The following is a 15,620-nucleotide window of genomic DNA, read 5'->3' on the forward strand; positions in this document are numbered from 1 at the left end:
CCAAGTACTGCTCGCCCCCTCACGAATACGGGAATGGAACAACGCTCGGTGCCCTCTGCACAGTGCGGCCTCCCGATCTAAACACGTCCGTTTTGTAACGCCCTCAAGTCGACGCCCGCTGACACAGCCGGTTCACCTAATAATGCACGTTGCCACTGAACACAGGGGAGAGCATCAATGGTGAGAACCAATCACAGAGCTGCGGGGGGATGAGGAGGGGCGTGCAGAGGATCGAGCACATCCAAGAAGTGATATGGGGGGAAAAAAATCCCCATCCATTATTAATGGGAGTCAACTACCAGGAGAGATGGACCTAATGTGGTAGAGGTGCTGCTTTAATAGGATTGTTCATCTTTTATTAGGATGCCCTTTCACATGTTCTCACATTATCTTGTTTACTCTTCTCTTCCCATCATGTAATTGTTGGTTCAATTCCGGGTGGCTGTATGCCATGTGGAATAATAGCTGAATTTGCATCTCTTAGCATAATAATAATAAATATTAATTCCTAAGGTGCATAACACACCAGGATCAATAATTTAATCACAGATTATGGTAAAACACTGCTATAAAATACTGCTTAATAGACAGGAGGCAATGGTAGGCCTCACATCAAGAGTCTTCAGTCCTCGATGCATGACAAGAACTAGGCCAACAATGGTGTCGCCATGGCAAATTGTACATAAATAAACCACCTGAGATTTGGGATGGCTAAGAACAAATAATGTAGTGACACTAAACCCGTACTCCGAAAAGTGCAAAGGGAAGCACAACGGACCAGCGAGGAGGGCCTGGAATCGCATCGACTACAGGACTAGAGGAGAGGAGACCAGCGACATGGCTAAAGGCTAGGAGAATGCAACGCTCAGCAGGCAGTAATTTAAAAAGCACCCCCGGGACATCAGAGGACACAAACGAGCCTCGAACGATCCCCCACTGGTCTTGGTCACACCACGTATTCCTCTGTGGTTCCCCCCTCCCTGTCTCAGTCATAAAGACGTGACCCCAGAGCTGCTGCAAGCACCAACTGGAGCAAAATTGGAGCAAGAGCTCCAAGCCACAGGAGCCTCGCAAAACGTCTCAGAGATGCTCCCCTGGGTCCAATACATCACACTCCTAAAAATCACTTAACTGCAATAACATTTGCAGCAGCGATTCTAAAGTGACGTGGTTAGTCGCGATGACCGGAAAACCCGCACGCGGATGATCGGCATTCCTTCCAGGGATGAGGAAAAGCAGAATGATCTTTCTCCACTATCCAGAACAGCAGGATCTTAATCATCGCATTGGCTTGATCATTTGTGAAGAGGAAATGGAGGCTAAGCTGGAAATCATATTAGGAAACGTTTACCTTGTGTAATTCGATTACGGACGTTGATGAACTTCAACTTGAACGAGTTCCAAGAGTCTAAAATCAATTTGTGTATATAAGAGCATGAGAAACACCCCACAATTCATCTAATGTAAATCTGATTTCCAAGAACATTGCTCTGAATATATTTACATTATCTCATCTCCCATGCCAACTTACATATTTGATCCAGATCCTTGGTGGTAGCTCTTATGAAGGGATCTAAACAGAGACAAATTTGTTTTACAAAAATGAATCTTTTTTTTTTAAACCAGCATAAAACCATGAATTCCTTGAAACATAAGTAATCCAGTGTGATGTGATTTGGACAACAGAAAACACCCGTGCCCCCAAGAGGCGTATAAACAACACACAATAGTGAAGACATGCAGGGTGATCCAAAAGTAAGCCAAACCAGACATAACAGCCCAAGGGGAAAAGGCTAGCCTACGTCTTGGTCAAAACAGAGGTTAACCTTTAGAAATGTGGCTCTCCAAGGATTACACCAAAACCACAGAGAAACATCCATGTGTTTCTCCTGAATCAACAGTGAACCTCTGGCACTCATATTCTGTACTAGAATCTGATCTGGAGAGGAAAAAAATTCACATGCACTTGGACGGTGACGTTCTCTCAGCGTCTCTCTGCTCTCTCTCTCCTAGGACAGCCCTCACTCTGCTAAACGAGGTAGCCACTCTGCAGCTTCTGCTCCGCAAGTACTCTTCTTTCCTGCTTTTATCATCATTACTGTTAACACGATTTATACTGGTTAAAGTAGGGGGTGACGAGGCAGGTGTTGTTTGGGGGGTGGCGACAGTGTCACGGCTTCCTAATGGCTTCCTGCATTTCACACAATTCCTTCCCCTCAGGAAAATCTCATCAGTAAGAGCCACGGCAGCACTGCCCAAAAAAACACAACACACGACTCACCGACTTTAATTAAATACGACTGAACAAGGTGAAGTCCCACTTCCTCTTCAGCAAATTAAGCGGAGGGGAAAGAATATTCCTTCATAAAAAACGAATTACTCTCTGATGAAAAAATTCGGGGGGGAGGAAAATGGACCAATGAACTGAAACCATAATTGAGTGCGAAAACCTGCATCAGAAGATAAATCTGCCATCTCTCATTCTGTCTAACTGACACTGCGACTCAAAATAACCAGAATTCAGCCGTGGCTCTGCATAGGGAGAGCCGTGCATAGAATATATAACCTCTTAAAGGACACTCAAAGAAGAGGCAAACAGCAGGCTCCTTTTAAGTGAATGTCAGGATCCAGGGATCTTAAGAAGGAACGGCAGGGACAGTCACTCTCTCACTTGAGATTAATTACCACTGCACACAGTGTGGGGCTGCGCACCCAAGCCTTTATCCAGGCGGAGCACTGAAACGCCGATGCGCCCCCCCCCCCCCTACACCCCTTCTGGGCATGGCGTACACAAGACCAGCCTTCGCTGAGAGTCACTCGGGGTGTCAGGCCATGCCCCCAACGCCTCCCGAGTCAGCCTAACAGAGAACGGTGCCATTACATCCCCATATTTATACATTATGTTTAACTATCCGACATGCCGCTTGGTCTGCTGAGTTTCACAGTCGAGCAGGGCCGCGTTTCCCGAAGGTGTCGTAACACAAAGATCATCTTTAAACGGTAGAGAGAGGGCCGCTGTCTGATTTAAGACGATCTTAACTCTACAATGCTTTTGGGAAAGGCGGCCCAGATCTCTAACTGGCGGGAGACAGTGGATCACGCGGGTTGAGGCCATTAAGCTCTTCTACACTGTTCTCCAGTGGAGGTGTAGACTGCTGTGGCTGCCGGTTTGTGCCCTTTTATAGTATGTGATTCCATCACTCGAACAAAAAGAGACAGACTTGGTTGCTGGTCCATTAATGGCAAATGCATTACAGCAAATACAAATAAAATTACTCTGCGTTAAGTTTTGCGAAAGAAATGAATAAGGAGCAGAATCATTCTGGCAAGTTAAAGAACACTGCTGTGCAGCGATGGAGACCATCAGCACTTGGGCATTGTGGCTAAATTAATTTAATGAAGACGCATTCATCTCAGCTCATTAGAAATACATTTCTACTAATAATGTGCAAACTAGTGACTGAATAACAATGCTCATTTATTTCACTTAAAAAAGTGAAGTCGTAGCCACTACCCTGTCTTTTAGAAAAGAAAACACACAAGGGTTACACAATAACAGCTGGGATCCCCTTAATGACATGCCGTCTCATAATTAACATGTCCCTCTGGGTTCATGGAACATGTGTCCAAGGGTCCAGTGCTGGAATGCCGACCCGCTCCGCAGGTGCTCCCGCCGCCTTTGTGCTCCGTGTCTGTACTTTTCTGTGGTTCAGTCCTAATCCATAGCAGGTCAGGGGTCAAGGCTTCAGGGTCAGATGCTAAGCAGCCAGGGAGAGCCTAGACTGCATCACCCCTGCATTCATACCCTTAAACCAAAGGCAGCTCTCCAACTCTCATTGGGCAGGCCCAGCAGATGCCTGACCCCAGCCTGCCACAGACACCGCACAAGGCCCCTTGATGGTCCCATAAACGTCAGTGAATAAAGTGCCTTTGTGCATGGCTTGGAGGCCTTGGAAGAACCCTGAGTCTTGTATTTGATATACATTCCTAAGTACCCATTTTTGTGTAACGTCTGAAGACAAACTAAGGGTGACAATGAAAATTAACGTCAACCACAACCATTTGCTCCGTCAATGCCTTAGCGTTGTATTAATCCTAAAGTAAACGCCAGGAGGGCTGAGAAACTCCATTATGCAACAGCTGTGCACACAAGAGGCTGCAAGGCACCAGCCCGATAGGCTCTCTGCCCTCCAGCAGAATCTTCAGGATCTGCAGTACTGCCAGGACAGGAGCTCGCACTCAGCCCGGCAGGCGTGTGCTCCTCGGCACGCTCGGAGAGCGGACCAACCTTGGATGCCGCCACGAAATGTGGAGGTTAGGTTACAACGTCAGGGACAAAGGCAGACCTAAACGTGAAGATGCTTTTCAGAGAGGTTAACTAGTCAAGATCAACTATAACGCAGGCTTTCTCCTAGATTACTCACACACCAACTCAAACATGGAAGGACCATGTTAGAAAAGAGAACCTTGATTGCAACAACATTTTTTTTTCATGTCTGTACAGTCTTAAATTGGTCATTTTTTAGCATCATGTAATTTACACTGAGATGCGCCTATATCAGTTTAGGAGCTGGAATGTACTGGCACTACCCATAACAATAAGAATGCATTTTTTGTTGCTTCAATTTATTATCAACCATATTATTTAACCCAGTATGTTCAGTATGCTAAACAGACGTATACTGTGCGAGAAGACTGATGTTTGGGTAAATTCTGCAGAGACAGGTATTTAACATTTATATTCAATTCAAACTGGAAAATATGGCAAATTTAAAACACCTTAGATTAGTTCAAACTGATTAGAAACTTGTACTATTTGGTACTTTAGGTAATCTGTTAGAATAGTAATCCCCCGTTTGGGAAAGTGGGAGTGTGTGTGTGTTGGAGCTGGAGTGTATGACGCGCCCTTCCTGGACCTTCGTGATGAAGCATCTGCCAGGCCCTGCATGGCACAGATCTTCACCTCGTCTGGATCTGCCAAGAACCACAGGCCACATTCTGGCAGAGCTTCTCAGCACATACACATCCCTCTTCGGTGGTGCACCCAGCTGCACACCGAGCACCTTGTTTCCCCCACTCCTCCACAGAGCTGGGGGACAGACCCTCTCAGCATCCATCCAAGGTATACCAACACTGGGCAACCAGACTGTTGCGCTTCAGTGAGCTTCGGGAGTCTGAGATCACGGCTTTGCTCAGTGACTTGGCAGACGAGACATTTTCACATCTCCACACAACAGACTGAAGATCTGTTCAGGTTTCTTTAGCGGCGATTTGTTGACAGTAACATGGCTGGCCGCGAGGACCAAGCACAAGAACACTGTTCAGTTTTGCCCCAAAAATGCTTCCACACAATGGAGGCTAGTTATCGTAGTTTCAGTGTAAGAAATTCTGAACAGCGCAAAGCCAAGAACCACAACAAGATGAGTGTTCAGCATCTGCCTTTCTATTATCCGGCTGCTGGAAGCCGTCACTGCAGCAGAAGATTAAGTACAGTTCGGAAAACGGGTCACAGGGAATAATCTGGGCCCTTTTCCTGACTGGTGATGGAAACTGAAGAGAGGAAGACAGAGAGGGGAACAATACTAATTAATTTTTTGGGGGGAAGGGGGTTCCTGCCCTTGTGCTGCTGGAGAAAGGCACTACAATACTCTACCAAAGTGAGTCGCTTCTAAATGGGCTCGAATGATCCCCTTTCCAACTGGACTTCACAAACGCCTTTCAGTTGGGTGGCAAACGTTCTGGTTCTGGTTCACACATAAAATAAGTAACAATCGTCAGAGCTCGTCCTCTCGACTAGCTGTCGCGTAGTGCGCTGAACTCCTTTGAATTTGCAAATGCAATTTTCTGGAAATCGTCCAGAGTGAGGGATAACAAATGAAATCCTCTCCTAAAGAGGAGTGGGAATGCCAGAAATGAAATTAAGGCGATTTATGTTTCGCTTAAAAATTCATGAGATTAGGCTATTTGCCAATGAACAAGAACTCAATATGTTGCTCTTGTCAGCATACCAGAGCCAGTGGCGTCAGAACCGAGTGGAGAAAATATTGGTGACAAACTGGGAAATGCTGTGTTAAACACTATACATGTTCATGCCGCTGGGGGGGCCTGGGAAACAGAATAGCTTCACCCAGGTTTTGATTTCGGTTCCATCCATTTCGAGTCCAGTTTTGACATAAGGAAAGATTTGCTCAGTTCTGTATGGCATCTCTGGGGGACACGCAGAAAGCCACCTAAATGGAGTCCACGACAGGCCTCGCTCCACCGAGCACGAGCTTCCTCGGCATGGCATGCACCATAATCCACCCCAGCTGCCGAAAAGGCGGCGGGAGTTCACCGGAGACCGAGTTAAGATCTACAGGGAAGATCTACGGGGTCCCGTGGAGAGAGCAGCTCCAGCTACCAATCTGATCTCAGAATCGCAAATCCCCCACAGACAGACAGACGCGGCGAGGTCCTGGCCAACCGCACGTGAACTCGCAGCACGCGGCCGCTGCAGAACGCCACATCCAAATTCACCTGGGAAAACAGTGTCGCTGGAGAGAATAATATGGAGTTACACTCCACTTAGGCTGCAATAATCTCCTTTAAAATGGTCCGTTCCTTCCATATGCATATCTCTCCGCTGACTGACAGGCTCTGCTAAATAATCGTCCCTCTGTTTAATGAGAAGTGCGGCGAAAGGTAGGGGGGGGGACACAGACAGATGGTAAAAGCAACAACGTAATCGTTCCCCGCGAAACGTCGCGAACGCGGTTGTTTATGCCTTAAAGCTTCCTCGCGTGAGCGAAGAACACGAGCGCGTCTTCAGGCCGGCTCGCGATCGCGCCTCCTAAAGTGTGATTGACGGCTCGAGGGGACCGAGCGACGCAGGCGACCGGCACACATCTCTTACCCCGAGAACGAAACGCGATTTGGGTTTGGGTTTGTTTTTTTTTTTGGCAATGACTCGCAAGAGCCACGCTGACAAAAAAAATAAAAAAAGATTTCACACAAAAGCAATTCCATCAATCACAGTCCATTTATATTCTGCTCGCAAGACTTCTTTTGCACATCAGGCAATTAGCCAAAGGCCTATTGTCCATCTAAATTAATAAAGCGCGTTGGAGGCTGACGCTCTCGGCTGGGGGTGATTGTTGCGTCCTGCCCCCAGAAGGATTCAACTGCTGACTGCCAGATTTATTACAGAGATATTGATCTTCTTTGTTTCCTGACATTTGAAAACATACAGCTGCAACAGTTATAATGACTTACCATAACGAGCCTAATTCAGCATAATGGATTGATATATACTCCAGTCAACCAACGTGACACATTGAGGCAATATTAGCGTCTCGTGTGGCACGTTTGTTGAGGACAAAATCCTGCGGCTGGGAAGTGAGGAACAATCAGAAGACAGAATCAAGATCACAGAGTCACAATGAGACCAGAACTGAAGCAGGCAGCCTAGAAGAAACCCCCTCAACTTTAACCATGTTTTTTAACACACTGACTGACTGATTAATCATTTATTCAATGGAAATAATTAGTAATCACATTCACAGGACTGCATTTTCCCCACGCATGCAATATATATGTTACACAATATTTAATACATTATACAGAGGTAGTACATAAAGAAGAGACTTTTGAAATTCTCAATTGTTCTGGAATATTTTACACTGAAATAATCTACCTTAGTCTAACCAACAACAACAACAAAAGAATGTTTGTTTTAGTTCTAATATGTGAAATTGTAAACTGACATTAGCCAAGAGCCCCGTTAACAATTCAGGAGTTGCCTTTCAATGCAATAACTAAACGCAAAAATGCCAAAAATAAGTACTCCTCAACTAACGCCAGGAAGGCCTGAGGAAGCAAACGTCAAAGAGCACTGAGGAGTTACAGATCACAGCAGTGTTTATACAGTTCAGCATACCGTTTACACTGTCCAAAGGAAAACCACCAGTGAACTACTCCCTCGCAGTGGGATTAACAGGATAAAATGGAATGCCAACAGGATTTACAAGAGCACTGTAGTGGCTTTAGGAAACACTGAGAATGGAGTCATCACCTACGTATGACCATTTTCTTACTCTTGGGTGAAAATTAAATAAGCAGCAGTGTCCATCTACATCAGCTGTTGGAATCGCACCTCTATATAGTCCGCTAATGACTCATAGTTGTAGTTTCAAGACCTCAAAAACATGTTTCAACTAAACAGATATTTTCAGAAGGGGACCCAACAATTAGTAATTTGAAACTCTTTCTCCACATGTAGGTCCCAGTCCAATTCTCTGGAAACAATCAAAGCTCCCAAAGGAACTCCCCATTCCCCCTTAATCTCCTGGTTTTATTACTTTCCAGGCAGAGTCTGCCCATTCCTCCCAGCCCCCCAATCCGTCTCTTTTGTACTGATGTCCAGCAAAGCCTGATTTTTTTAAAACCACGGCACAGTGCTTTTCATGCAGGAGAGCAGCTTTCATCAGTTTCCTCACACAAGACAGCCACAGCTCTACGGGGCTGCTGGTAGTTTCAGACATGAAACGCCACCTAAATAATGTTGGATGTTACTTTGTCTGCCCATTGCCAGCACCTCACTATCTGAAATTCTAACAAAATGCTCCAGGTGAGAAACATTCCTAGCCAGGTTTTCTGCAAGCTAAGAAAAACACGGGAGATCGTCTTCCATGAAGCATGGGTCTGCTCTTAAGAGATTCAAATGGCAGCAGGTTCTCCCTCTCCTACAGCCAAACGTGGTGTGTTGTCTTTCTATGCAATTCTGAACAAACAGGAAAATAAACCTTTTCTTTCTTTCAGCACTCTAATACCGCTAATGTTCTGTAGTCATTTTTAAACTTACACTTTATGCCGTATACCTGTGTAAACCAGTGTTTTTAACTTGGGAAAGCATTTAGCTAATACGATATCTGCGAGGTTTTTTAATCTACTGTTACAAAGCAGAATGTCACAACAGTAACATCCTATGGCACATCCTCTGAAAAAAAGGCTGCCTCATGTCCATCAAATTACAATGTAGTTTTCCACAAGAACATTCAGCTAGAGCTCATTACTACTGCCACATTGCCCCAAAGCAGTGTCTTTAATGAGCTGGAATTGCTCCTATAACCTATGACTCCTTTAAAATGCATGTTGATCGTGAACGTTACCTTACATGTGCGAACACTACACACAAGCTTCCCAACACCAGTCACACAGACAACACAAGTACATTCAGGTCGCACTTCTTTGTCATGTGAAAAGATATCGTCCATTTACTATTGCAGTTTCGCAGTTAGCACTTTGTTATTAATCCTAGCTTAAACTTGGTCTGCAACTGAAGCAATGAGCAGTATTGACTGGAGTTACCAAACAGGCTCCAAGCATGGATTGTTTTACTCGTTGTGTTCCCAGGACTAGATCTGAAATCAACAAGCACGCTGGTAACTGCGCGTTAACGCTGGCGATCAATAACTGCGGGACGCGGTTGCATGAACGCTCAGTTGTAAAGCACGGTGAACTGCACGGAGGAAAGTTCGAGCTTTGCTTTCGAGTCAACGTTAACGAATGCTTTTCCGACTCACCTCTTTCACCACGCGCGGTCGTGACCGAGCACGGCGAGGTGAGGCAAACCATGGCGAGGAGCAGCGACGCTGCCCGCCCCGCCATCCCGTCTCCAAAAGCCGCGGTAGTGGCCAAGACGCGCAACCCTGCAAGACGATCCGTGTTTAACAGCCTCCTCCAACCGTCCCCGGTTCAGCCGGGTGGCGCGGACGCAATCAACAGTTCCCACGAACAAGCTCTACAATCATCCGGAACCAGTCACTTCTGGAAGTTGCCCAGCGAAACATGAAGCTGGCTGGCGCGCCGGTGTCGGTGGCGCGGAGAGACGAACGCAGGATCGCGCACCAAAACTTGTACGGGCGTCGGTGCCGAGGGCAAATCAAATCAATCCATGTTCGCCAAGATGAACGTTTTTACCCAAACAACCACCAACATCGAACAAACGGTGTCACGAAATGCGCGGCGATAGAGTAGAACAAGGTGGAGGATCCCAGGATCAGGACGGTCGGAAATATTTTTCCAAGACCAATCTGAGCAGGATCCCTGGCGGAGCGCAGCAGCAGCGTGGAAGGGCAGGAGTTCCGAGGGGCGCACCGGAACACAAGGACTGGATTAGGACTCACACGGCGCGTTTTGCTTGGCTAAATCAAAACCGCGGAGTGGCCATTTGGATGGTTATGTCATATGATCGTTTCCAAGCGTTTGATAACTCCTCGTTTTATTTTTTTATCAGCTAATCTATATCCTTACTGTCAGCATGTCCACTTGTTATAATTAATTAATAGTTAATAGAAAAGTTAGATTATTGCTATTATCCAGATGCAATTTGATTTGCTCAGTATTCTTTGTAACTGTATATAGGCCAATCTATGCATATTCCTAAATTACATTTAATAAACGATACACTACCTACCTGAAATAGACAGAGAATAAATGTATTTGAATATATTTTTAAAAACAAATATCAAATCTGCATTACAAATGCCTTCTACATGTGTTCATTTTGGTAAGGACAAAAGGCTTTTCAAGGAGTGGTACCTCATTTAGGATGGCCATCTACTGGTGAAAGGAAGCAATGCAGCTGCTTCACTGAATTGTTCTACAACTATCGTAAAACCATAAAATTATGTTAATCATAAACTATTTCTTAAGACGCAACATAAGGATTTAATATTGTATATCCTTATTAGTGTTATATGTCTTTATGTCTCATTTGGTGTTCCCAACTCCAATATCTGGTTGTAGCTTTAAATTGTGTTGACAAAATAAAAAAAAATAAAATAAATAAAAACTGGGTTGTGGGAACTGAGTGGAAAGAAGCTATATAACAGAGACTAGAAGAAATGAAATGTTGTCCAATTTTGGATAAAGGTGGATATTTTGTATACCACACAGGATGTAAATCAATCCAAGACAAGATACGTTCTACAAGAGCCTAATAAATAATCCTTCAGCGTTATTCCCTTAGACATGCCTGTTTTGGGATTTCATGTTTTTACACAGCATCAACTGTTAGGCAACCATTCATCTAATGTGTAATATTGATGGCATTCACCATCCTTAATATGTGTATTAAAACCATGGACCCAAATTCTGTGAAAATTACAGCTGTACACCTTCTGTTACTACAAGACTGGCTCTCAGTCTGTCAATACCAAATGTATTAACACTGGGCACAAAAACACTAGCATCCTTTTGGGCTATTCATGCACAAAGCAATACAGTGATGGATGAAGGGGGGAAAAAAACCCAAATCAACTCCACTGAGATAACAGGATGATCAGATAAGCAGTCAAACAGGTGGCCATAATGGAGCCAGAAGAACTGAGTCAGTCCCAGTATGTTCCCAGTATTGTCCATAAAGCGGACATGCAACCCTGGAACACATCTTGCATTCTGCACAAAGGTCCTTTTATATAAAGGCGTACACGGGCCCCACTCAGTACCCGACTGCATACAGCCGCGGAGCCGATGGAGGCCTGCTGTAGCCCGTGCACCACCGAGGAAGTCCAGAGTAGCAGAGCCAAGTGGCGTTTGTTGCCTGTTTTCTCACTGGTGGCGGAAGGATTAAAGCGCCTGGCAGCCAAACCAGTGAGGATTATAGGGATCATTACTGCTTTAGAAAACACAGGCGGAATTAATCTGATCACAGTAAGAACCAAAACCCTAATAATTTAAGCAAGATTATCTGGTCATGGATGAGGCCGTCATATGTCGTCATAGGCCGACAAGTGTCTGTCTAACTGCCAATATCACTTCTTCTTTCCGTCTCATGTCATTACTGATCCTTTATTAATTGTTGCTGACATACACCATATGGCTAAAGGAACTGAGTTCGTGTGTCCCAACCACACCATTTTGAACAGGTTATAAACTCAAGTACGCATCCATGCATTTTCCACAAACAAACATCAGTAGAACAGACTGGAGATGAAGAGATGAATATGGCTTTGGAAGATGCCAGGAGAACGCATAGTGTTAACAGTAAAGTTTGGTGTAGGAGGGATTATTGTCTGGGGCTGCTTTCAGGGTTGGCTCTGGGCCCTTAGCTCCAGTGAAGGGTAGTGTTAATGCCACAGCAAACAAAGACATTTTAGACCATTATATGCTCTAACTTTGTGCCACGAATTTGGGGAACTAACTTTGCTGTTCCACAATGATTGTGGCCGAGTGCACAAAATGAGGAGTATAAAATTATGGTGCTTTGTGTTAATTATTTTGTCTGCATCTCTTGGAATGGAGCCCATCCAGCTCTGTGGATGTACTTACGTTGGTGTTACTGTCACTATGACATGGATTTCACTTTCATATACTAACTTTCTCATGTACTCACTTTCATTCCTGAAGAAAGCTGACAGCTGTGTATCACCTAAAAAAACAACATCGCACCTAGCTTTGACATCAGTGCCAGCCCGGTGCCTCTGTGCCTACAGGCATGTCCTCTAAAGATAGCTCAGTTCCCTGTGTGCCATCAGGCAAGCGAGTGTGCCCACCTGGATCCATACTGCCACACGGATCCAATCCTAGAGCTGGCACACCTCAGTTTTTATGTCAGCAGGTCTATGTCACTACTTTGACCTGGTGCCTAGGTTTGCACAAAACCAAAGCTGATCTGTATTTCATTGCTGATTAAACACGTCGTTGTATGAAAAGCATTAACAGCAGATTAAAGCAAAATTAAGCCTTTCTATATGACCAGTGTTGCATATTGAAGTTTAGTGTAAATAAACTACTAGCAACAGTTGAGATAAGGTGAGTGGCACATGCTTATCAATCATTTTACGAATTTTGGAATATTGGTCCTATTTTAATTTTGATGTTTGCATTATGTAAGAACTCCACCATCTTCTATCCTGACTTGATCTTGCTCATTTTTCCGTCTGGGGCTCGGAATATGTGGTCATACAGCACTGGGTGACTAAAGAAGTCTTCTTATGACAAAGCAGCCCACAGCCTTCCGTTGCCACCAGTCTTTTCAACTGTCCACTGAGTTGATTCCATGCGTCAAAGAAACTTCCCTAAACGTCACAAAAATGTCAAGCCCCCGTGGCTCACTGACAGAGTTCCCATTTGACTGCACATGACAAAGGGACAAAGGGGAGGCTACATTTGGAGCTCAGAGCGTGTAGCTGGAATAAAATTTGGGAGCTGCCGAGGGCCAAAGATAATGTGGCACGAGATGGGCAGTGCGTGGGCATCAGCAACAGACTGAGCCTGGAACGCCTCATGGCTGTCACTGCACAGTGGGGGTGCTGTGCTGAGACACGCCCATTGTCTCCCGTAAACACTAAATCCGTCCTCTGTGATTTGTGGATCTAACAATCTAAGTCTCTCTGAGCTGGTCTCAGAAAATGTTTGTCGAAAGAAGCTATTGTGTGAAGACACGGTATTGGTTATTTTCCAATCTCTATTTTATATTATTATGCCGATTGCTATAAATATCAATATTATTGACTGACACTGTAATAAGAGCACACAGAACAGTGCTGCACTTTAGGTGAATCTGATGGCAAAATCATGATACTGTGTTTCACTGCAATTTCATAACAACAGATGGAGACACCATCTGTGTCTTAAAAGGCTCTCACACAATACTCTTCTCATACAGCGGTTTCATTTATTTTAAGATGTATGTCATGGACGTGAGGCAGCCTCGTGAAGTCCTTTCCACCCGGACCCAGAGCTTGTGGTTACGGGATTTCTTCCTGACAGGGTAGGTGGACGACCACTTGAAAGGCACGATTACTGTCAACATAGACGGCACAAACAGTGATGGTGTCTAAAAAAACAATAACAAGGAAAAAAAATGTTGCCCATCACACATGACCGAGCCAGAAAATTCTCCACACATCTTTGATACGAGTCAGATTCCTTGTAGACTTAAGCATGACATGGTTTTCGCTGAAGCGTCGGAGTTTGATATGGAAAGCCAAGCTCCTGTCTTATTTATTCCAGGCTTCCACGGAGGGGGATGTTTTTGGTGAACTATAATGTTTTATCCATGACAGACCGCCTCGTTCCTCCACAGGGGCAAGGAGGCAGTGCGGTGAAAGTTCTAGCCCAGGACTGCAGTGCTGCGCTGGTAAAGTCTGAGAGGCCTGAGCAATGAGATAATGGGGAGAAGAGAGGCTGAAGTACGACGGAGAGACGTGTTTTGAGCAAAATGGCTGTAATTATGATCTCACTGTGTTGATCTACCACTACCATTAAAACCATGACAGCTGAAAATGAATGAAAGGACTAAAATGCCTGTAGATAACCAAGAGAAATACTGGCAGCTGGGAAAACATGGGACGATCCAAAGAAGCTGGGTATTGACAAACTTTATCGGTTATGGTCTTATTGTGAGTCTGGTTTGCTTATTTGCTACAGCTTGCATTAAAATACATTCTGTACCCTGTAAATCACAGGTGATCTATAGGAAATAAGATATTCTGTGTTTGAACCTCAAATTTTGAGGGGTTATAGACAAATGTCATGGTGACATTTAGCGTCTGCTTTTATGACTAATCTGAGTCGCCTTTCACTGACCAATAGCAGATTGGATTAAAGCATTGTCTAATGCTTAGAAAATGCCCACAGACAGTACACGCACTCCCTGTCTGCTGATGGCTATTCCCACTAGGCACGTGACTTTAAAAGGCACTCTGTTTCCTTTCAAGAACTTTCCAGGGCCCGTTGGCTGTTTGGAAGTCTGCTGCATACATCGGCCATCACGCTCAATATGTCAGAGGGTACTAAACAGCAGTTCAAAAGCATATGAAAGAAAGGAAGAAAGAGAAAGACATCTGGAAGTGTAGTAAACCATAAAAGGAAAGCAGAACTGAGAAGCCTTGTGTCCTTTGTGAAGTGGGGAAGATTAGCCTCAGAAATGTCTGTGTTCCAGATGTGACTCTTGTTCAATGGGGAGTGGCAATACAAACTAACAGTAGACATGGTATAGATCACATCATATATGTAGATTAATTTATTGTCAGTATAGATATGCACAATTTGGTTATACAGAAATCAAGAGGAGCATTCCAGATGGTAGGACTTGTGTCTGGTATCCATCAGCATATGGTATGAAATCAAATCTAAACATTCTTAAATTACAAGCCTAAATATTGAGCAAAAAGGAACATTTGTCATATCTTTTTAAAAGTAAGGTTGCCACACTTAATAAGGGGAAAGAAAACTAACTAACTAACAACAATAATAATAAAATTAAACAAGGCTTAATTATCCCTTTTAAACGCATTTTCTAGCAGCTCGTATCTTTTTCCCGAAGTTTTACCATGGAAACAAATCCACAGAGACAAGCAGAGCAAACATGCTGCAAGCTACGGCAGGACACTGAAATATGATCACACGCTGATTACCTTGACATGAATGTACACATTAGCTGTCTCAAGCTGAGCTGTGATAAATGGGGTTAATGGATATTTGCATATGTCTACTGACTCAGTCGTCACACTGGGTCCCGTTGAAACAGGGCGTCGTCACTACACAGTACTAAGTGTCATAAATGAAAGACATTTTCATTTAAAATCCAAAAACATTTTTTAAGATCAGATTCATGACCATAGTTCAAACCAACA

General features: G+C 44.4%; 1 protein-coding gene across 9 annotated transcripts in view; it reads right to left on the reverse strand.

Annotated features, from left to right (window-relative positions):
• The window catches only part of neo1a (neogenin 1a), an 82,519-nt gene extending 72,081 nt beyond the window's left edge, over positions 1-10,438 (reverse strand). For 3 of the 9 annotated variants that reach the window (XM_035523744.2, XM_035523739.2, XM_035523727.2), the window contains exon 1: positions 9,561-10,437. In XM_035523744.2, coding sequence (XP_035379637.1) covers positions 9,561-9,645 — 85 coding nt within the window. In that variant the 5' untranslated portion in view covers positions 9,646-10,437. Of the gene's footprint in view, positions 1-9,560 lie in introns of all 9 variants that reach the window. The other 6 variants (XM_035523735.2, XM_035523729.2, XM_035523734.2 and 3 more) reach the window with 4 other exon arrangements.
• Between the last annotated feature and the right edge of the window lie 5,182 nt (positions 10,439-15,620).

This window comes from Electrophorus electricus, chromosome 3 (genome assembly GCF_041902795.1).
Source record: "Electrophorus electricus isolate QZ-2024a chromosome 3, ASM4190279v1, whole genome shotgun sequence".
Taxonomy (NCBI): domain Eukaryota; kingdom Metazoa; phylum Chordata; class Actinopteri; order Gymnotiformes; family Gymnotidae; genus Electrophorus; species Electrophorus electricus.